The sequence below is a fragment of the Hypanus sabinus genome, chromosome 9 (genome assembly GCF_030144855.1).
Source record: "Hypanus sabinus isolate sHypSab1 chromosome 9, sHypSab1.hap1, whole genome shotgun sequence".
Classification (NCBI taxonomy): Eukaryota; Metazoa; Chordata; class Chondrichthyes; order Myliobatiformes; family Dasyatidae; genus Hypanus; species Hypanus sabinus.
In genome coordinates, this window is record NC_082714.1 from 168,606,180 (window position 1) to 168,628,509 (window position 22,330).

The 22,330-nt window shown below is 41.4% G+C and overlaps 2 protein-coding genes across 5 annotated transcripts in view; one reads left to right on the forward strand and one right to left on the reverse strand.

The window, feature by feature from the left end:
• The window catches only part of LOC132400035 (short transient receptor potential channel 4-associated protein-like), a 152,891-nt gene extending 144,667 nt beyond the window's left edge, over positions 1-8,224 (reverse strand). The window contains exon 1 of one of the 2 annotated variants that reach the window (XM_059981111.1): positions 7,688-8,224. In XM_059981111.1, the coding sequence (XP_059837094.1) occupies positions 7,688-7,858 (171 nt within the window). In that variant the 5' untranslated portion in view covers positions 7,859-8,224. The remainder of the gene's footprint in view (positions 1-7,687) is intronic. The other variant, XM_059981112.1, reaches the window with a different exon arrangement.
• Positions 7,913-22,330, forward strand: part of tubd1 (tubulin, delta 1) — a 73,250-nt gene continuing 58,832 nt past the window's right edge. Inside the window, exons 1-3 of one of the 3 annotated variants that reach the window (XM_059981113.1) lie at positions 7,913-7,991; positions 18,224-18,391; positions 19,073-19,223. In XM_059981113.1, coding sequence (XP_059837096.1) covers positions 18,238-18,391; positions 19,073-19,223 — 305 coding nt within the window. In that variant the 5' untranslated portion in view covers positions 7,913-7,991; positions 18,224-18,237. Of the gene's footprint in view, positions 7,992-18,223; positions 18,392-19,072; positions 19,224-22,330 lie in introns of those variants that run through there. The other 2 variants (XM_059981115.1, XM_059981114.1) reach the window with 2 other exon arrangements.

Below are 22,330 nucleotides of genomic sequence, written 5' to 3' on the forward strand. Positions count from 1 at the left end.
ATTGGGATCTCTTCTGGGGAAGGTGGGACCTGTACAGATTGGATGGGTTGCACCTGAACTTGAGGGGGGAGCAATATCCTTGCAGGCAGGTTTGCTAGCATGGTTCTGGAGGGTTTAAACTAATTTGTAAGGGGGATGGGACCCGAAGTAATAGAGCAGTGGAAGAAGTAAATGGAGTAAAGCCAGATCTAACATATCGAGAGGCTTTGACAAAAGAGAAGCAAAATAAATGGTGGAAGGTAGTAAGGCAGAAGGGCTAAACTGCATGTACTTCAATGCAAGAAGCATCAGGAACGAAGGTGATGAACTGATACATACATGGAATTATGATGTAGTGGCCTTTACAGAGGCTTGGCTGGCACCAGAGCAGGAATGGATTCTTAATATTCCTGGATTTCAGTGCTTTAAAAGGGATAGCAGGGGGGGGGGAGGGGAGGAGGGGTGGCATTACCGGTCAGAGATACTATTACAGCTACAGAAAGGGTGGGTAATGTAGCAGGATCCTCTTTTGAGTCAGTATGGGTGAAAGTCAGGAACAGGAAGGGAGCAGTTACTCTACTGAGAGTATTCTATAGGCCTCCTGGTAGCAGCAGAGATATCGAGGAGCATATTGGGAGGCAGATTTTGGAAAGGTGCAAAAATAACAGGGTTGTAATCATGGGTGACTTTAACTTCCCTAATATTGATCAGCACCTGATTAGTTCCAATTGTTTAGACGGGGCAGAGTTTGTCCATGACAGATTCCTGTCACAGTATGTTGACAGGCTGACTAGGGGGAATAACATACTAGATCTAGTACAGTCAGCCCTCCTTATCTGCCGATTCCACCAACTGCGGATTGGGAAACCCGGAAGTTCTCTCTCCAGTACTCGTTGTTTGAGCATGTACAGACTATTTTTTCTTGTCATTATTCTCTAAACAATACAGTATAACTATTTTCTTGGCATTTACATTATATTAGGTATTATAAGTAATCTAGAAATGACTTAAAAGTACAGGCAGTCCCCGGATTATGAATGAGTTCCATTCCTGAGTCCATTTTTAAGTCGGATTTTAAGTCGGAACAGCTACATCCGGTATTATTTAGTGTCAGTCAAATGTTTTTCTTAGTATATAGTACATATTTTACCTTTCTATGCATATAAAACACTTAAGAAACATATGTATTTCAATAATTAAACCACTGCGTTGCTTAATAATAATCGTAGCTTTCATCGGGGCAGGGCCAATGGCTTTTCACCTCTTTCCGATCACTTTATTATTTCCACCAATTTTCAATCCCGATGGGGATTATTTTCGCGAACAGAAACACCACGGATTCAGAGCTACGCTGGGTCCTAATGTCCACCGCTCTGAACATGTTAAATAAAGTCCAGGATTCTGCTGGGTCCTAAAGACCACTGCACTGATTCAAGTTAAATAAGGGACTTGAGCATCCGCGATTTTTGGTGTCCACGGGGGGGGGGGGGGGGTCTTGGAACCAATCCCCCACGGATAAGGAGGCCCGACTGTATTAGGTAATGAACTGGGACAGGTCACAAATCTCTCTGTGGGTGAGCATCTGGGGGACAGTGACCACTGCTTCCTGGCCTTCAGCATTATCATGGAAAAGGCCAGAATCAGCGAGGACAGGAAAATTTTTAATTGGGGAAGGGCAAATTATGAGGCTATAAGGCTAGAGCTTGCGTGTGTGAATTGAGATGATGTTTTTGCAGGGAAATGTACTGTGGACATGTGGTCAACAAGAGGAAATCTGCAGATGCTGGATTTTCTAGCAACACACACAAAATGCTGGTGGAACACAGTAGGCCAGGCAGCATCTATAGGGAGAAGCACTGTCGACGTTTCGGGCCAAGACCCTTCGTCAGGATGAACTGAAAGGAAAGATAGTAAGAGATTTGAAAGTAGGAGGGGAAGAGAAAATGCGAAGTGATGAAAGGTGATTGGCAAAAGGGATACAGATCTAGAGAAGGGAAAGGATCATGGGACGGGAGGCCCAGGGAGAAAGAAAGGGGGAGGGGAGCACCAGAGGGAGATGGAGAACAGGCAGAGTGATGGGCAGAGAGAAAGAAAAAAAAAGTGGAGGGGAGGAAAACTCCCATTTCTCTCATTTCCCGCACATCTGCCCTCACCCCATTTGGGATAGGGTCCCCCTTGTCCTCACCTACCACCCCACCAGCCTCCGGATCCAATGTATAATTCTCCGTAACTTCCGCCACCTCCAATGGGATCCCGCTTCCAAGCACATCTGCCCCCCACTTTCTGCTTTCCGCAGGGATCTCTCCCTATGCGACTCCCTTGTCCATTCATTCCCCCCCCCCCCCATCCCTTCCCTACGATCTCCCTCCTGGCACTTATCCTTGCAAGTGGAACAAGTGCTACACCTGCCCTTACACTTCCTCCCTCACCACTCTTCAGGGCCCCAGACAGTCCTTCCAGGTGAGGCGACACTTCACCTGTGAGTCGGCTGGTGAGGTATATTGCATCCGGTGCTCCCGGTGTGGCCTTTTATATATTGGTGAGACCCGACGCAGACTGGGAGACCATTTCGCTGAACACCTATGCTCTGTCCGCCAGAGAAAGCAGGATCTCCCAGTGGCCACACATTTTAATTCCACGTCCCATTCACATTCTGATATGTCTATCCATGGCCTCCTCTACTGTCAAAATGAAGCCACACTCAGGTTGGAGGAACAACACCTTGTATACCGGTGGGTAGCCTCCAACCTGATGGCATGAACATTGACTTCTCTAACTTCTGTTAATGCCCCTCCTCCCCTTCTTACCCCATCCCTGATATATTTAGTTTTTATTTCTTTTTCTCTCCCCCCCTTTTTTTCTTTCTCTGTCTGCCCATCACTCTGCCTGTTCTTCATCTCCCCCTGGTGCTCACCTCCCCCTTTCTTTCTCCCTAGGCCTCCCGTCCCATAACCCTTTCCCTTCTCTAGCTCTGTATCCCTTTTGCCAATCACCTTTCTAGCTCTCAGCTTCACCCCACCCCCTCCAGTCTTCTCCTATCATTTGACATTTTCCCCTCACCCTCCTACTTTCAAATCTCTTACTATCTTTCCTTTCAGTTCGTCCTGACGAAGGGTCTCGGCCCGAAACGTCAACATTGCTTCTCCCTATAGATGCTGCCTGGCCTGCTGTGTTCCACCAGCATTTTGTGTGTGTTGCATAGACATATGGTCGATGCTTAGGGATCTCTTGCAGGATGTTAGGGATAAATTTGTCTCAGTGAGGAAGATAAAGAATGGTAGGGTGAAGGAACCATGGATGACAAGTGAATTGGAAAATCTAGTCAAGTGGAAGAAGGCAGCATACATGAGGTTTAGGAAGCAAGGATCAGATGGGTCTATTGAAGAATATAGGGTAGCAAGAAAGGAGATTAAGAAGGGACTCAGAAGAGCAAGAAGGGGGCATAAGAAGGCCTTGGCGAGTAGGGTAAGGGAAAACCCCAAGGCATTCTTCAATTATGTGAAGAACAAAAGGATGACAGGAGTGAAGGTAGGACCGATTAGAGATAAAGGTGGGAAGATGTGCCTGGAGGTTGTGGAAGTGAGCGAGGTCCTCAATGAATACTTCTCTTTGGTATTCACCAAGGAGAGGGAAATTGATGGTGAGGACAATGTGAGTGAGATTGATGTGCTGGAGCATGCTGATATTAAGGGAGAGGATAGCTTTGTGAAGGGCAGCTCATGTCTAACAAGCCTGATAGAATTCTTTGAGGAGGTGAGCAGGCATATAGATGAGGGTAGTGCAGTGGATGTGATCTACATGGATTTTAATAAGGCATTTGACAAGGTTCCACACAGTAGTCTTATTCAGAAAGTCAGAAGGCATGGGAGGTTTGGCCAGGTGGATTCAGAATTAGCTTAACTGCAGAAAGCAGAAGGTCGTGGTGGAGGGAGTATGTTCGGATTGGAGGGTTGTGACTAGGGGTGTCCCACAAGGATTGGTTCTGGGACCTCTACTTTTCGTGATTTTGTATTAACAACCTGGAAGTGGGGGTAAAAGGGTGGGTTGGCACGTTTGCAGATGACACAAAGGTTGATGGCGTCATGGATAGTGTAGAGGATTGTCGAAGATTGAAGAGAGACATTGGTAGGATGCAGAAGTGGGCTGAGAAGTGGCAGGTGGAGTTCAACCCGGAGAAGTGTGAGGTGGTACACTTTGGAAGGACAAACTCCAAGGCAGAGTACAAAGTAAATGGCAGGATACTTGGTAGTTTGGAGGAGCAGAGGGATCTGGGGGCACATGTCCACAGATCCCTGAAAGTTGCCTCACAGGTAGATAGGGTAGTTAAGAAAGCTTATGGGGTGTTAGCTTTCATAATTCGAGGTATAGAGTTTAAGAGTCGCGAGGTAATGATGCAGCTCTATAAAACTCTGGTTAGGCCACACTTAGAGTACTGTGTCGAGTTCTGGTCACCTCACTATAGGAAGGATGTGGAAGCATTGGATAGGGTACAGAGGAGATTTACCAGGATGCTGCCTGGTTTACAGAGTATGCATTATGATCAGAGATTAAGGGAGCCAGGGCTTTACTCTCTGGAGAGGAGGAGGATGAGGGGAAACATGATAGTGGTAAACAAGATATTAAGAGGAATACATTGAGTGGACAGCTAGTGCCTCCTCCCCAGGGCACCACTGCTTAATACAAAAGGACATGGCTTTAAGGTAAAGGGTGGGAAGTTCAAGGGGGATATTAGAGGGAAGTTTTTTTTACTCGGAGAGTGGTTGGTGCACTGCCTGAGTCAGTGGTGGAGGCAGATACACTCGTGAAGTTTAAGAGACTATTAGACAGGTATATGGAGGAATTTAAGGCGGGGGGGTGTTATATGGGAGGCAGGGTTTAAGGATCAGCACAACATTGTGGGCCAAAGGGCCTGTACTGTGCTGTACAGTTCTATGTATGTTCTATGTAAAAACTTACCCCGACCTCTCCTCTGTACCTACTTCCAAGCAACTTAAAACTGTGCCCTCTAATGCTAGCCATTTCAGCCCTGGGAAAAAGCCTCTGACTATCCACATGATCAATGCCTCTCATGATCTTATACACTTTTATCAGGTCACCTCTCAGCCTCCACCACTCACAGGAGAAAAGACCGAGTTCACTCAGCCTATTCTCATAAGGCATGCTCCCCAATCCAGGCAACATCTTGTAAATATTCTCTGAACCCTTTCTATGGTTTCCAATTCCTTCCTGTAGTGAGGCGATCAGAACTGAGTACAGTACTCCAAGTGGGGTCTGACCAGGGTTCTATATAGCTGTAACAATACCTCTCAGCTCTTAAACTTAATCCCACGTTTGATGAAGGCCAATGCATCACATGCCTTCTTAACTACAGATAAGCTGCACAGCAGCTTTGAGTGTCCTATGGACTCGGACCCCAAGATCCCTCTGATCCTCCACACTGCCAAGAGTCTTACCATTAATACTATATTCTGTCATCATATCTGACCTACCAAAATGAACCACTTCACACTTATCTGGGTTGAACTCCATCTGCCACTTCTCAGCCCAGTTTTGCATCCTGTCACTGTCCCACTACAACCTCTGATAGCCCTCCACACTATCCACAACACCCCCAACCTTTGTGTCATCAGCAAATTTACGAACCCATCCCTCCACCTCTTTATCCAGGTCATTTATAAAAATTACGAAGAGAAGAGGCCTCTGTCAGATCCTTGGGGTACACCACTGGTCACCGACTTCAATGCAGATCTGGATCTCTATCATTATCTAGTTTTGTTGAACTTTTCATACCCTTTTCTTTTCTTCTTGACTAAATTTTCAACAGCCTTTGTACACCATGGTTCCTGTACCTTACCATCCTTTCCCTGTCTCATTGGAATGTACCCATGTAGAACACCATGCAAATATTCCCTGAACATTTAATGCACACAATTGTGAGTTATTGCACTTCAGTAACACCAACCAGGGTAGGTCTTACACAGTGAATGGTAGGGCACTGAGGAGATGTGGTAGAAGAAAAGGATCTGGGAATACAGGTCCATAATTCATTTAAAGTGGCATCACAGATAGATAAGGTCATGAAGAAAGCTTCTGACACTTTAACTTTCATAAATCAAAGTATTGTGCTATAAATCAAAGGAGATTGGATGTTATGTTGAAGTTGTACAAGGTGTTGGTGAAGCCCAATTTGCAGTATCGTGCACAGTTTTGGTCACCTGCCTATCAGAAAGATGTAAATGAGGATGAAAGAGTACAGAGAAAATTTACAAGGATGTTGCCAGGTGTAGAGGACTCAAATTATAAGGAAAGATTGAATAGGTTAGGACTATTCCTTGGAGCACAGAAGACCAAGAGGAGATTTGATAGAGGTGTACAAAATTATGAGGGTACAGATAGGGTTTATATTTCATGGAAGTTGGATGGAACTACAATCAGATGTCATGGGTAAAGGATGAAAGGTGACAAGTTTAAGGAGAATATGAGGAGAAACATCTTCAGTCAGAGGGTTGTGAGTGTGGAATATGCTGCCAGTACAAATGTTGCATGCAAGCTCAATTTCAATGTTTAAGAGCAGTTTTGATCGGTAAATGCATGGTAGGGGTATGTAGGACTATGGTCCTGATGCAGGTTGATGAGTAGGCAGTTTAAATGGTTCAGCACCGAATAGATGGGCTGAAGGGCCTGATTCTGTGCTGTAATTTTCTATGACTCTATAACTTTAGGACCTGAGTTATAGGGAAAGGTTTGGACATTTTCTCCAGTGCATTGGAGAATCAGGGGAAATTTGACAGAGGCATACAAAATTGTGAAGGATATAGAGAAGGTAAAATCAAGCACGCTTTTTCAAATCCTGGATAAATCTATGGAGATTATGGGCCAAGGGTGAAAGATGAAATATTTAAGAGAAATCTTAATGGAACTTCACTCCAAGTACATGTCTGAAATACCAGCATAAGTGAAGGATGAGGTTTCAAATGCAACCTTTAAGAGAGGTTAGAAAAAGGACATGGAGTGGACAGATATTGAAGACGATGGTCCAGCTGCAGGTCAATGGATCTAGGTAGAATAAAAGTTTAGCAAAGACTAAATGGCCCAGGGGGCCTATTTTTGTGCGCGGTGCTCTGACTCTATGCAACAATTCTAAGAGCCAGAAACTTTTTAAAAAGCAACATTTGCTATGGGTAAGTCACTAAGCCATAATGATTGCAAGCCAACTCGCTGTAACAAGAGTTAAATATTCATTTATATCCTTACATTTGTTCCTGGTGAGCATCTAAATTGAATTTTCTTTTTAGAAACAACCCATTTTCTTTTCCCTTCTATCTCAAACATTTTGCTCACTTAAAATTAATCGTCCTGTATCCAAACTCTTCCTCCAACACAGAGTATCGTAACCTTCTTTACCAACTATACCGAACCCCAGTATTACTGAAGCCCTCGCTCCCTTCTACCCCACATATCCCCCACCGAAACTTGGTACCGCATTTCTTGGTGGCGGAGGCCCTGACTCTGTGTCGCAGCAAGGCGAACCAGGAGCCCCGAAACAAAGCTCAACCACCACCCCTCCGTTCACCAAACCCCGGTCCGTAGCAATTACATCCACCCCTCCCGCAACTCAATCACATAGAGCACTTCAGCCACCGCTAAATTCAGTCCCCGGTTATCAGGGCCTTGCCAATAAGCCTAGGTCTCTTTTTCCCTAACTTACCTGCGATACCCTGGTGGGCCCATGGCCCGTGTAGCGTCCATGCTGCAGCCGAGGAACGATGTTGTGCGTCCGCGCAGGCCGTGACACGGCGCTCGGAGCCTCCGCAGGCCCAACCGCCGCCATTTCCCTCACGACAGAACTCTGAGGCCTCAGCCCATCCGCTCTCCCCATTGGCCAACACTCAAGCTGCCTTCATTCCATCCGTCGCCCTCATTGGTTGAGATCTCCCCTTCGTCTCTGCGGCCGGGGGTGAAAGGCCGAAGCTGAATTTCTCGATTGCGATCCGGCGGTTTGCTTCCCTCAGGTCTGTCGTTACAGCGAGATTGTTTAGACTAATCGAATTGCGTCAACGGCACACAAAGCTAGATAAGTGCCGGAGGGACAAAGGTGATCAGGATTATGGGGAGGTGGGAGGTGATGCGAGGAGCCGCTGCATTTGTCAGCGATCTAGGACAAATTGTTTTTGCATCTGTTGAATGGTCAGTCTCATCTCCAAACTCAGTGTTGGAACAACAGATTCCGCCCCTATGGGTGTGTTGTTCTGAAAGTGGTACGCTTGAGGGGTTTTAGAGCCGAATTGAAGCTCTGGGTACTGGCTCATTGGAGAGGGCGAGGAAGGAATCGTAACCCTGTAGAAAATACTGTGTAGGATTCCTTAATCAAGAGGGATAGCAGGAGAGGGAATATTGGTGAGCGAAAGGGTCTTAGTATACAGGTCCACAGCGACAGAAAGAGACAGAACGAGTAGATAATCAGAATCAGGTTTATTATCACCCCAGCATGTGTCGTGAAATTTATTAACAGCAGCAGCGGTTCAATGCAATACATAATATAGAAGAAAACAATAAAATAATAATAAACAAGTAAATAAATTACTCTATAAATATATATGTATTGAATAGATAAAAAAATCGTGCAAAACCAAACAAGATATGTTAAAAAGGTGAGGTAGTATTCACAGGTTCAATGTCCATTCAGAAATCGGATGGCAGAGGGGAAGAAGCTGTTCCTGAATTGCTGAGTGTGTGTCTTTAGGCTTCTGAACCTCCTACCTGATGGTAACAGTGAGGAAAGGGCATGCCCTGGGTGCTGGAGATCCTGAATAATGGACACTGCCTTTCTGAGACACCACTCCCTAAAGATGTCCTGGGTACTTTGTAGGCTAGTACCCAAGATGGAGCTGACTAGATTTACAACCTTCTGCAGCTTATTTTGGTCCTGTGCAAAAGCTCCCCTCACCCCATATCAGACAGTGATGAAGCCTGTCAGAATGCTCTCCACAATACATCTATAGAAGTTTTTGAGTGTATTTGTTGACATACCAAATCTAATGAAGCATAGTTGCTGTCTTGCCTTCTTTATAACTGCATCAATATATTGGGACCAGGTTAGATCCTCAGAGATCTTGACACCCAGGAACTTGAAACTGCTCACTTTCTACACTTCTGATTCCCTCAATGAGGATTAGCATGTGTTCCTTTGTCTTACCCTTCCTGAAGTCCAGATCAGCTCTTGTGTCTTACTGACATTGACTGCAAGGTTGTTGCTGCGACACTGCTCCACTAGTTGGCACATCTTGCTCTTGTACGCCCTCTTGTCTCTAACTTGAGATTTTATGAACAATGGTTGTATGATCAGTAAATTTATAGATGGTATTTGAGCTATGCCTAGCCACATAGGCATGTGTATAGAGAGAGTAGAACAGTGAGCTATGCACACACACCTGAGGTGCACCAGTGTTGATTGTCAGCGAGGAGGAGATATTATCACCAATCCACACAGTTTGTGGTCTTCCGGTTAGGAAGTCGAGGATCCAATTGCAGAGGGACAGAGAAGAAGGTAGCGGGACTCTTGCCCTCTCTGGACATGCCATAGTGCATCAAGGCTGAGTTTTATAAAACGTTGCTAACCTACACCTGGAATATTGTACGATGGAAAGGTGCAAAAATAACAGGGTTGTTATCATGAGTGACTTTAACTTCCCTAATATTGATTGGCACTTGATTAGTTCCAAGGGTTTAGATGGGGCAGAGTTTGTTAAGTGTGTCCAGGATGGATTCCTGTCACAGTATGTTGACAGGCTGACTAGGCGGAATGCCATACTAGATCTAGTATTAGGTAACAAACTGGGTCAGGTCACAGATCTGTCAGTGGGTGAGAATCTGGGGGACAGTGATCACCACTCCCTGGTCTTTAGCATTATCATGAAAAAGGATAGAATCAGAGAGGACAGGAAAATTTTTAATTGGGGAAGGGCAAATTAGGAGGCTATCAGGCTAGAACTTGCGGGTGTGAATTGGGATGATGTTTTTGCAGGGAAATGTACTACGGACATGTGGTCGATGTTTAAGGATCTCTTGCAGGATGTTAGGGATAAATTTGTCCCAGTAAGGAAGATAAAGAATGGTAGGGTGAAGGAACCATGGATGACAAGTGAAGTGGAAAATCTAGTCAGGTGGAAGAAGGCAGCATTAATGAGGTTTAGGAAGCAAGGATCAGATGGGTCTATTGAGGAATATAGGGTAGCAAGAAAGGAGCTTAAGAAGGGGCTGAAAAGAGCAAGAAGAGGGCATGAGAAGACCTTGGCGAGTAGGGTAAAGAAAAACCCCAAGGCATTCTTCAATTATGTGAAGAACAAAAGGATGACAGGAGTGAAGGTAGGATCGATTAGAGATAAAAGTGGGAAGATGTGCTTGGAGGCTGTGGAAGTGAGCAAGGTCCTCAATGAATACTTCTCTTTGGTATTCACCATTGAGAGGGAACTTGATGATGGTGTGGACAATATGAGTGAGGTTGATGTTCTGGAGCATGTTGATATTAAGGGAGAGGAGGTGTTGGAGTTGTTAAAATACATTAGGACAGATAAGTCCCCGGGGCCTGATGGAATATTCCCCAGGCTGCTCCACGAGGCGAGGGAAGAGATTGCTGAGCTTCTGCCTAGGATCTTTATGTCCTCGTTGTCCACGGGAATGGTATTGGAGGGAGACGAATGTTGTCCCCTTGTTCAAAAAAGGTAGTGGGGATAGTCCAGGTAATTATAGACCAGTGAGCCTTGCGTCTGTGGTGGGAAAGCTGTTGGAAAAGATTCTTGGGGAGTCAGCAAGAGACGCTCATGGAGTGAGTACTATTTTAGATTCGCTCCATAACCTTTACTTTTTTTAACCTTTGTTCACCCTTATTCAACTTATTTTTACCTACACCAAAAGATTCTTGCTATTTTCCTGGACTTATCGTTAAGAGCTTATTGTGAATTTTTGAAGATATGTACTCAGAAATGGCTCTTAGATTTAAAGGATGAGAACCTGGGCGGAACCCGAACAGTAATGGAAAGAATCAAGCTCATCCGCAACGCACTGAATTAACTTATGAATTGTTATTGGAGGTTTTAGATCAAAAATTTAAAGAACAACGACAAATTTTTAAACAAGATATGAAGGCTTTTCAAGATTATATGGCTAAGACGGATTCAGTAATTAACCAGCAGTAAGTTCTTATAACATCTCTGCAAGAAGACGCTCGGAAACGAGATTTGATAATTGAAAAATTGCAACAGGGCTTACTTTCGACCATTAAACAGGTGGAAACACTTAAAGCCAAGAGTGTCGACTTTGAGAATCGGTCCAGAAGACAGAACTTACTTATACTTGGTCTTCCGGAAGGTATTGAACAAGACGACCCCATGAAGTACTTTGCTCAACTTTTGAAGGATGCGTCCTCGTCTGTATTTCCAGATAGTCCTCCGTTTCTCAATCGTGCTCATAGAATTATGCGTCGGTCACTGAGTGCTTCAGCTAAACCCTCGGTTGTAATTGTCTGATTTCATTACATACATGTAAAAGAGCAACTTATTCGGGTGGCTTGGCATGTAGGTATGGTCAAATTTCAGGATCACAATTTCCGTTTAGTAGAAGATTTTAGTCCTGAAGTAATGAAGGCAAGGCTTTTTAAACTGCTGATGTCTGAATGTTATGAGAAAAATCTAAAACCTGCGCTCTTATACCCTGCGAAGCTCAGAATCTCGCCGCCGAATGCTCCACGACGAGTTTTCACTTCTACTTCTGATGTGAGAAGCTTTCTGAAGGAGAGCTTCCCTATTGCTATGGACACTCATGTCTAATAAATGAGTGATTTTGATTGTATAAGATGGTTTTTGATTCCCAAAACCAGATTTTGTTTCTGGCTATTGGTGTAGGTTTGTGTTTTGTACTCTAGTTAAAGTTTTCTTTCGACATATCAATCTTTTTGTTTTACTTACTTTAACCAGTATACTATATCGCTGGCTATTATTATTCCTTCGAAGGTGTATTTTTAACCCTTCGAAGGTGATTTTTTTTTACTAAGATGGAGGTTTTTTTAAACATTTTTGGTGTTTTTTTTTAAGATGGTGCTATTTTTTTTTCTTTAGTCTTCTTCCTATAATGCATCGCTTATCACAGTTTAAATATTTTTTGGTTTGTTTGGGTTTTAACCCAATTTATAAGTTTCTAGTGATTATATTCTCTTTGGCTTTTTTTACTACCAATTATATTAAGAAGTTTGGTTTTAGTATAGTGATTATAATTTTTTTAGAGTTTGGGTGGATTTTTTTAATATATCCTTTATATACGGAGTGGTCTTCTGCTGATATGGGGGTAGAGTTAGTTTCATCTTTCCCTTTTCCCAGCCTATTTTTGGCAGTGGGTTTTTTTCTCTCTCTTCTTGGGTGGGAGGTGGGTGTTCTTTTTTCTAATTCTATGTTTCTTTTACCAGTTTTTTTTAGTTTTTTCATTTGGGCTGATTTTGAACTACAAATATGTATGTGATGTCGTCACTTCCGGGTCCGCTCTTTATTTTTGTTCCTCTTCCGGGTGCATGAGTTTATAATTTGGTTAACCCTTTTTATACCAAAGGGTTGATTTTAGAATTATGGCTCAGACCATTAATTTTGTTTCTTGGAATACTAATGGGTTAAGCCATCCAATTAAACAAAAGAAGATTTTCAAAGTATTCCAAAGACTTAATGCTCATATTATTTTTGTACAAGAAACTATCGCTTTTTTCGGTTTTGGAGGGGTCAACAGTACCATTCGAATTTGAATGCTAAAGTAAAGGGAGTTTCAATTTTTATTGACTCCTCTATTTCATTTGTTCAACATGATATCTTTTCGGATCCGAATGTTAGATTTTTGTTAATTACAGGCTTACTTTTTAATAAAAAAGTTGCTATGGTTAATGTTTATGCTCCAAATGTGGATTGTCCTGATTTTTTTAAGTCCTTATTTACTTCTCTACCTAATCTAAATGAATATAAGTTAATAATGGGTGGTGATTTTAATTGTTGTTTAAATCCTCTGATGGACAAATCTATATCTACTCAGACTTTACCCAATAAGTCGGCCACTTGTATTAACTCTTTCTTGACTGATAATGGAGTTTTTGATATTTGGAGATTTCGGTATCCTAAGGACAAAGAGTTTTTTTTTCACATGCTTATCATTCTTATTCGAGAATTGATTATTTTTTTATTGACTCTTGTTTGATTCCTTCGGTAAATGGTTGCTATTATGATATTATAGCTATTTCTGACCATGCTCCATTAAAACTTTCTATTAAATTTACGGATATAGTTCCTAATGCTAGACAATGGCGATTTGATTCTACCTTATTGCAAGATCCAGACTTTATTAAATTTATGAATGAACAGATCGATTTCTTCTTTTCAACCAATTCCACGGAAGATATTTCTTATGGAACACTTTGGGATAATTTTAAAGCATATATACGTGGACAGATTGTCTCTTACTCTGTTGGTCTGAGAAAACGCGTAAAGAAGGAAGCCCTTTTATTGGTTGATAAAATTAAAGAGATTGACAAGAAATATTCAATTACTCCTAGTAAGGAGCTTTACAAGCAAAGGGTTGAACTTCAAACAGAACATAGTTTATTACTTACATCTTCGATTGAAAATCAACTAATGAAATCCAGATCTGATTTTTATATACATAGTGATAAATCGGGTAAACTGCTAGCTAGTCAATTGAAGAATGCTTTGGTTAAGCGTCAAATTACTAAGATCCATCAGCAAAATGGGGATCTGACAGTTAACCATGATGAGATAAATACATCATTTCAAGATTTTTATACCTCCCTGTATCATTCGGAATTTCCTCAGGATTGTGGTACCATGTGTGATTTTCTTGGGAAATTGAATTTCCCAAAATTATCATCAGATGATCTTTCAATATTAGAAACTCCTATTACGGATGCAGAAATTAAAGGGGTTATTTCCTCTATGAGTTCTGGGAAAGCACCAGGTCCAGATGGGTATACAGTAGAATTTTTAAAATATTTTTCTGCTACTCTTTCTCCTTGGTTATTCAGGGTTTTTGAAGAAGCAATTAGATTGGGCAATCTGCCACAATCTTTTTATAGAGCTTCCATTTCTTTAATATTGAAGAAAGATAAAGACCCTACTGACTGTGCATCCGATAGACCAATATCCTTATTGAATGTAGATTCCAAGATTTTTTCCAAGTTACTTGCATCCAGGTTGGAGAAGGTATTACCCCAAATTATCTCGGAAGAACAAACCGGTTTTATTAAAAATCGCTATTCTTTTTTCAATGTCATGAGGTTATTGAATATTGTGTATACTCCTTCACATAACATTTCAGAATGTGTTATTTCATTAGATGCGGAGAAAGCATTTGACAGAGTTGAATGGCCATACTTATTTAATGTGTTGGAGAAGTTTAATTTTAGTCCGACATTCATTTCCTGGATTAAACTGATATATCATACCCCAGTAGCCTCGGTGTTTACGAACAGTCAAAGATCTCCCTTTTTTGTTTATTTCGGGGCACTAAACAAGGTTGTCCTATTAGTCCACTATTATTTGATATTGCTTTAGAACCCTTGGCAATTGCTATCAGAGAATCACAGGATATTCTTGGTATTAATTGGGGACAGATACTCATAAGTTATCTTTATATGCAGATGATTTATTATTATTTATTTCTAATCCTGAGAAATCCATTCCTGTAGTTTTCTCATTGTTGGCACAATTTAGTGATTTTTCTGGGTATAAATTAAATCTTAATAAGAGTGAATTGTTTCCTTTAAATAGATAGGTCCCAAGTTATGGAAATTTACCTTTTAAATTAGTTAATGACTCTTTTATTTACTTAGGGATTAAAATCACAAAAAACTATAAAGACTTACTTAAAGTTAATTTTTTACCCTTAATTGATCAGATTAAATGCTTGTTTACTAAGTGGTCACCATTATCTTTATCTCTGATAGGTCGGATTAACACTATTAAGATGGTTATTTTACCAAAGTTCTTACATATTTTTCAAGCAGTACCAATTTTTATTCCGAAATCTTTTTTTTACTAATGTTGATTCAAAAATTTCCTCATACATATGGCAGAATAAAAATCCCAGGTTAGGTAAAATATATTTACATAAGGCAAAGAAGGAAGGTGGATTAGCATTGCCTAATTTTAGATTTTATTATTGGGCAGTTAATATCAGATATTTGATATGTTGGTTGAAAGATTGGGATGGATCTTTTAGCCCTCATTGGGTGAACCTGGAAATTAAATCGGTACCAGGATTTGCACTGGGTTCTATTTTAGGGACTTCTCTTCCTTTTGCTCTTTCTAAATTGCCGAAACGAATTGACAACCCGACAGTTAAGCATACTTTACGTATATGGTTTCAATTTCGGAAATTTTTTGGGTTGACTCAGTTTGTTTTAAATATTCCTATTGTATCCAATTGTTTTTTCCACCCTTCAATTATAGACCAAGCTTATTTGGCTTGGAAGACTAAGGGATTGCTACGATTTTCTGATTTATTTTTGGATAATTGTTTTATGTCTTTTGAGCAATTATCTAATAAATATAATTTGCCTAGATTTCATTTTCTTAGATATTTACAATTAGGAATTTTTTAAATACTGTACTTCCTACTTTTCCAAATTTTGTGTCTTAAGGCATTTTGGAGAATTTGTTTGAACTAAATCCTTTTCAGAAAGGGCTTATATCAAAACTTTATAATATAATTATGAAGATACGTTCAGAGCCCCTTTATTAGACAAAAAATGATCGGGAAAGAGAGCTTAACCTTATTATTCCTATTGAGAATTGGGATAAAATTCTTCAATTAGTTAACACATCATCTATATGTGCCAAACATTCACTAATACAGTTTAAGGTTGTGAACAGGGCACATATGTCCAAGGATAAATTGGCTCATTTTTATTCCTATATAAATCCTATTTGTGATAGATGTCAATCTGAAATAGCGTCTTTAACTCATATGTTCTGGTCGTGTCCGCTTTTGAAAAAATATTGGAAAGATATTTTTGATATTATCTCTGTGGTATTGAACATTGATTTACAACCCCATCCTATTACTGCAATCTTTGGTTTACCAATGATGGACTCACTTCATTTATCTTCTTCCGCTTGTCGAATGATTGCATTTCTTACACTAATGGCTAGAAGATCTATTTTGTAGAATTGGAAGGAAATTAATCCTCCTACTGTATTTCATTGGTTTTCTCAAACTGTGTTATGTTTGAATTTAGAAAAAATTAGAAATGGTGTATTTGACACTTATACTAAATTTGAAAAGATATGGAGACCATTTATTCAATATTTTCATATGATGTAATATGACCCTGTTCCAAGCCTATTTGATTTTCCAATTTTGTTTTCATATATGTCGAGAGGATCGGAGTTGACGACACTGATGATTTTGTATTTTTGTGAGATATTATAAACAGCCCTTTTATTTTCTCTTTTTTCTTTTTTCTTTTTTTTCTTTTTGTTTTTTTCCTCTATTATTAGATTTTAGATTAGTTGTTTTTTGCATAATAATTTTTTTTGTTTCCTTTTTCTTTTTTTATTCTATATTATGATACATCCAGGTTTGCCTTGTTTATTTGTTTATTGTATCATCTATGATGTGGGAATACTCATTTAAACTGTAATCATTGTTTTTATATTCTTTTAAAGTTAGTTGAAATATGTACGTTTGTAATCCCATTATCTATGTACCAATTTTATTTTGTAGTTATTAATAATGATAATAAAAAGATGGAAGAAGAAAGAAAGATTCTTAGAGATAGGATCTATGGGCATTTAGAGAATCATGGTCTGATCAGGGACAGTCAGCATGGCTTTGTGAAGGGCAGCTCATGTCCATCAAGCCTGATAGAGTTCTTTGAGGAGGAGACCAGGCATATAGATGAGGGTAGTGCAGTGGATGTGATCTACATGGATTTTAGTAAGGCATTTGACAAGGTTCCACATGGTAGGCTTATTCAGAAAGTCAGAAGGCATGGGATCCAGGGAAGTTTGGCCAGGTGGATTCAGAATTGGCTTGCCTGCAGAAGGCAGAGGGTTGTGGTGGAGAGAGTACGTTCATATTGGAGGGTTGTGACTAGTGGTGTCCCACAAGGATCTGTTCTGGAGCCTCTACTTTTAGTGATTTTTATTAACAACCTGGATGTGGGGGTAGAAGGATGGGTTGGCAAGTTCGCAGACGACACAAAGGTTGTTGGTGTTGTAGATAGTGTAGAAGATTGTCGAAGATTGCAGAGGGACATTGATAGGATGCAGAAGTGAGCTGAGAAGTGGCAGATGGAGTTCAACCCGGAGAAGTGTGAGGCGGTACACTTTGGAAGGGCGAACTCCAAGGCAGAGTACAAAGTAAATGGCAGGATACTTGGTAGTGTAGAGCAGCAGAGGGATCTGGGGGTACATGTCCACAGATCCCTGAAAGTTGCTTCAAGAGTAGATAGGGTAGTTAAGAAAGCTTATGGGGTGTTCGCTTTCATAAATCAAGGGATAGAGTTTAAGAGACGCGATGTAATGATGCAGCTCTATAAAACTCTAGTTAGGCCACACTTGGAGTACTGTGTCCAGTTCTGGTCGCCTCACTATAGGAAGTTTGTGGAAGCATTAGAAAGGGTACAGAGGAGATTTACCAGGATGCTGCCTGGTTTAGAGAGTATGGATTATGATCAGAGATTAAGGGAGCTAGGGCTTTACTCTTTGGAGAGAAGGAGGATGAGAGGAGACGTGATAGAGGTGTACAAGATATTAAGAGGAATAGACAGAGTGGACAGCCAGTGCCTCTTCCCTAGGGCACCACTGCTCAGTACAAGAGGACGCTTTAAGGGGAGGGAAGTTCAAGGGGGATATTAGAGGAAGGTTTTTCACTCAGAGAGTGGTTGGTGTATGGAATGCACTGCCTGGGTCAGTGGTGGAGGCAGATACACTAGTGAAGTTCAAGAGACTACTAGACAGGTATATGGAGGAATTTAAGGTGGGGGGTTATATGGGAGGCAGGGTTTGAGGGTTGGCACAACATTGTGGGCTGAAGGGCCTGTAATGTGCTGTACTATTCTATGTTCTATGTTCTGGCTGCCATCGGGCTGCTGATGCTGTGGGAAGCAATCTTGGTTTTTCACTGTGAGAATTGTGTGTTTTGTTGTGGTAGACAGCAGGTTATTGGGCTTATTCTATGCTAATTGTATGAACAGGGGGTTCACCTGTCATGTCTCTGGTTGTCATTCAACTTGGCCAGTGTGGGAACCAGGTTGGGAAGCAACTGTTTGAAGCAGTAAGCACAGATGGGCGGAGTGGCCCCAACGAGAGCAAGTGTTACTCCAGCATTTCACAGGAGCGATTCTTCAGCAGCAGCACGGACGGTGAGGCCTCTTTTTTTTCCCTTGGACTTGCTAAAAGACAGAGCCAATATATTTCCATTAAATCAAAGTAACTAAGAAGTAGCTCGTTCAGGTGATCATTTAAATCTTGGTTTAAAATGATTTTTTTAAGTTTTGCATTAATACCATTACCTAGCATTGTAGGTAGAGTCAAAGTCTTTCAGCACAGAAACTTGTCCTTTGACCTATTGTTGCTATCTAAACTACTCCATTTAACCACATTAGGTCCTTAACCTTTAATGTCCTGGTGATTTAAATGATTCTTGAATGTCTTGAGAGTTTCTGCTTCTACCACCTCTTCAGGCAGCACTTCAGCCACTCATTGTGTGAAACGAACTCTCTTGAATTACCTCTAAACTTTCTTCCTCTCACTTTAAACCTGTGTTTTCTTGTTGTAGGCACCCCAACAAATTGGAAAAGTTTTCACTACCTACTATTTCTATCCCCTTCATAACTTTATTTACCTCTATCAGGTCACCCCTCAGCCTTCTTCATTCTAGGAAAATAAGGCAGAGCCTCTCCATTCCCTTCTTCCTCATTCTGAGCCAACAATTCTTCATTTGGGTTGCTGAAATAAAGTAATTTCAAAGCAAGCCGTCAAATGAAGTTTCTGCTGAGCTTTGTGGTCAGTTGTTAAGAGACTAGCAGTTGTGTGATTCACAGGAGTACCAGTAGCTCGGGCTGTTCTTATTGACATGGAGCCAAAAGTCATCAGCCACACTATGTCTAAAGCTGCAAACTCAGGGAGCTGGAGATATGGAGCTCAATCATCCTTCTGCCAGAAACAAGGATCCGGAAATAATTGGGCAAGTGGGTAAGATTCAATCAAAGAATTGCAAGAACATTTTCTGTTACTCTAATTTCCTTTTTTTATGGAAAGCAGAAGCCAGTTGCTTTAAGATTTACTGATCTGTTGTGAAAATTAACGCAATTGGAAAAGTGATTTGCTTTGACTGATTTGTCTGCCATTTATTATTTGAGAGCACTTTGCTAATTCCAGTCTCAAAGGTTTCAAAGGTACATTTAATGTCAGAGAAATGTATACAATATACATCCTGAAATGCTTTTTCTTTGCAACCATCCATGAAAACAGAGGAGTGCCCCAAAGAATGAATGACAGTTACATGTTAGAACACTGGTCCACCCCAGCTTCCCTCCCTCCCGTGTCTAAGCGGCAGCAATCCCCCCCTTCCCCGCCCCCACTGTATCTTTAGTTAAGGTTCTGCTTCTGATTGAGTTTTTCTGTTGTTCAAATCTATAATCTTCTATAAGGGATTCCCAACCTAGGGTCCACCAACCCCTTGCTTAATGGTATTGGCATAACAAAGGTTGGGAACCCCTACTTTAAATCAACTGAGAATTAAATCAAACTAAGCCAATAGGTACGTCATCTCAAAATTATTATTTTAGCTATTTGAAATACTTGTAATTTTAACAGCACACTCAATGGTTCACAGGTTTATTTATTTTCAAAGTATACAACTCTGAAACTCTGGTTCTGTCAGCTGGGTAAGTCTGGGGAAGACAATCTCTGGCCCCACCAAACGTGTGAGCTTGAGGTGTGAGCCCACTCCGAAAGCCCCTGTTTGCGTGGATGGTGTTTGATTTGTTACCTGGTTAGAAATAAGTACCGCAAAATACAGACATACACCGCATACAATTAACTTTATAATTATAGATTTAGTTTTATAATTCTTAATTTGACTAAAGAGTTAGTAAAAAAAAAAGGGCCCATTTTAATGTGCGGTCTAATATGCACAAGTTGGAGCTCACGATTTCCTCTTCACCGATTCTCCTTCAATCTCCCCATGCTTTGTCAAATCATGACCCCATTCTGTGTCGAGTACTATGACCTCATCTCTCCGACGTCTTCTCCCGCCAAACAAAATCCCAGATCACTTCCGATGTCAGGCACACAACACAAAAGCATACTCCCTTTATTGGACGGCACACATTCCAAAGCACCCGTTATCACTTACCATAACCCAAACACTGCTTCTGCAGAAAGACCATTACGTTAGCAGTGAAACCTTTTCCAGGGTGTTCACTCGGAAATTCTTCAATTCTCTGGCTAGCCATGAAACCAAGAATGAAAAGAAAAGAGAGGCAGCGTGATCATCAACTCCCAAGTTCCACTTCCCCGCAAAAAAAAGAAAAAAAAAGAAGACACATCAAATCCCAAATCCCTCCTCCTGCACAAAAATCAAACAAAACGGATCAGACACATCAACTCTCAAACCCCCGTCCCCGCGCAGAAAAAACAACGAGAAGATTGGGCGAAGAAACACAGAATATAAAAACAATAAGACTGAAAAATAGAGTCTATAGTCCAAAGTCCACATCCAAAATGCAGAAAAAACCTGGAAAATATTCTCTGGGCCTGGGAACAGTGGTAGGCTCTCCCCTCACTGGTACAGAGCAACTGATCAAAAGGCAGGCAGTTAACACTCACCCTCTGCTCTCACTTCGATGTTTGAGTCTCCCTCGTCACTTTAGTCAGTGAACAATGGAAGCTATTTGGTGAAATAAAAACATAGAAAACCTACAGCACAATACAGGCCCTTTGACCCACAAAGTTGTGCCAAACATGTCCCTACCTTAGAATTTACTAGGCAGACCCATAGCCCTCTATTTTTCTAAGCTCCATGTACCTATCCAAAAGTCTTTTAAAAGACCCTATCGTATCCACCTCCACCACTGTTGCCGGCAGCCCATTCCACGCACTCACCACTCGCTGAGTAAAAAACTTACCCCTGACACCTCCTCTGTACCTACTCCCCAGCACCTTAAACCTGTGTCCTCTTGTGGTGACCATTTCATCCCTAGGAAAAAGCCTCTGACTATCCATACGATCAATGCCTCTCATCATCTTATACACTGCTATCAGGTCACCTCTTATCCTCCGCTGCTCCAAGTTGAAAAGGCCAAGTTTACTCAACGTGTTCTCATAAGGTATGCTCCCCAATCCAGGCAACGTCCTTGTAAATCTCCTGTGCACCCTTTCTATGGCTTCCACGTCGTTCCTGTAGTGAGTCGACCAGAACTGAGCACAGTACTCCAAGTGAGGTCTGACCAGGGTCCTGTATAGAAGTAGCATTACCTCTCGGCTCCTAAATTTAATTCCATGATTGATGAATGGCAATATACCATATGCCTTCTTAACCACAGAGTCAACCTGCGCAGCTGCTTTGAGTGTCCTATGGACTCGAACCCCAAGATCCCTCTGATCCTCCATGCTGCCAAGAGTCTTACCATTAATACGATATTCTGCCATCATATTTAACCTACCAAAGTGAACCACCTCACACTTATCTGGGTTAAACTCCATCTGCCACTTCTCAGCCCAGTTTTGCACCCTATCAATGACCCGCTTTAACCTCTGATAGCCCTCCACACTATCCATGACAACCCCAACCTTTGTGTCATCAGCAAACTTACTAACCCATCCCTCCACTTCCTCATCCAAATGGAGCCAAATAGCGGTTTGTACCCCATCCTGCAGCCTGCCCCTTTGAGGATCATGCATACTACCTGCCAGAATCTTCTTGGAGCATCAGAACATCCAAATGATCTCCAAACTTCCACCTTGATGGTTCAATTACCTTCATCAAACAATGGAAATTTTGATTAGTGAAATAAGGTCAAACATTAGCTTGCATGTCATCCTGCAGTCTTCTCATTACAAGGTTCATTCACGCTGCCTCTACCTCCCGGAATCCACCCAGAGACCGCAGAGTGCTGAAGAACCCAAACAATCTCCAAACAGCAAAACACAGGCTCCAATAGTTTCAGAATCACAGTCAACACAAGAAAAAAACATAGAATGCATAAAATACATTAAAACGATAGTTTAGTGATCTATCCAGAAGATGTCGACTTAAGGGAGCATTGTACGCAGGCGCTATCTCAGCACGATTCAAT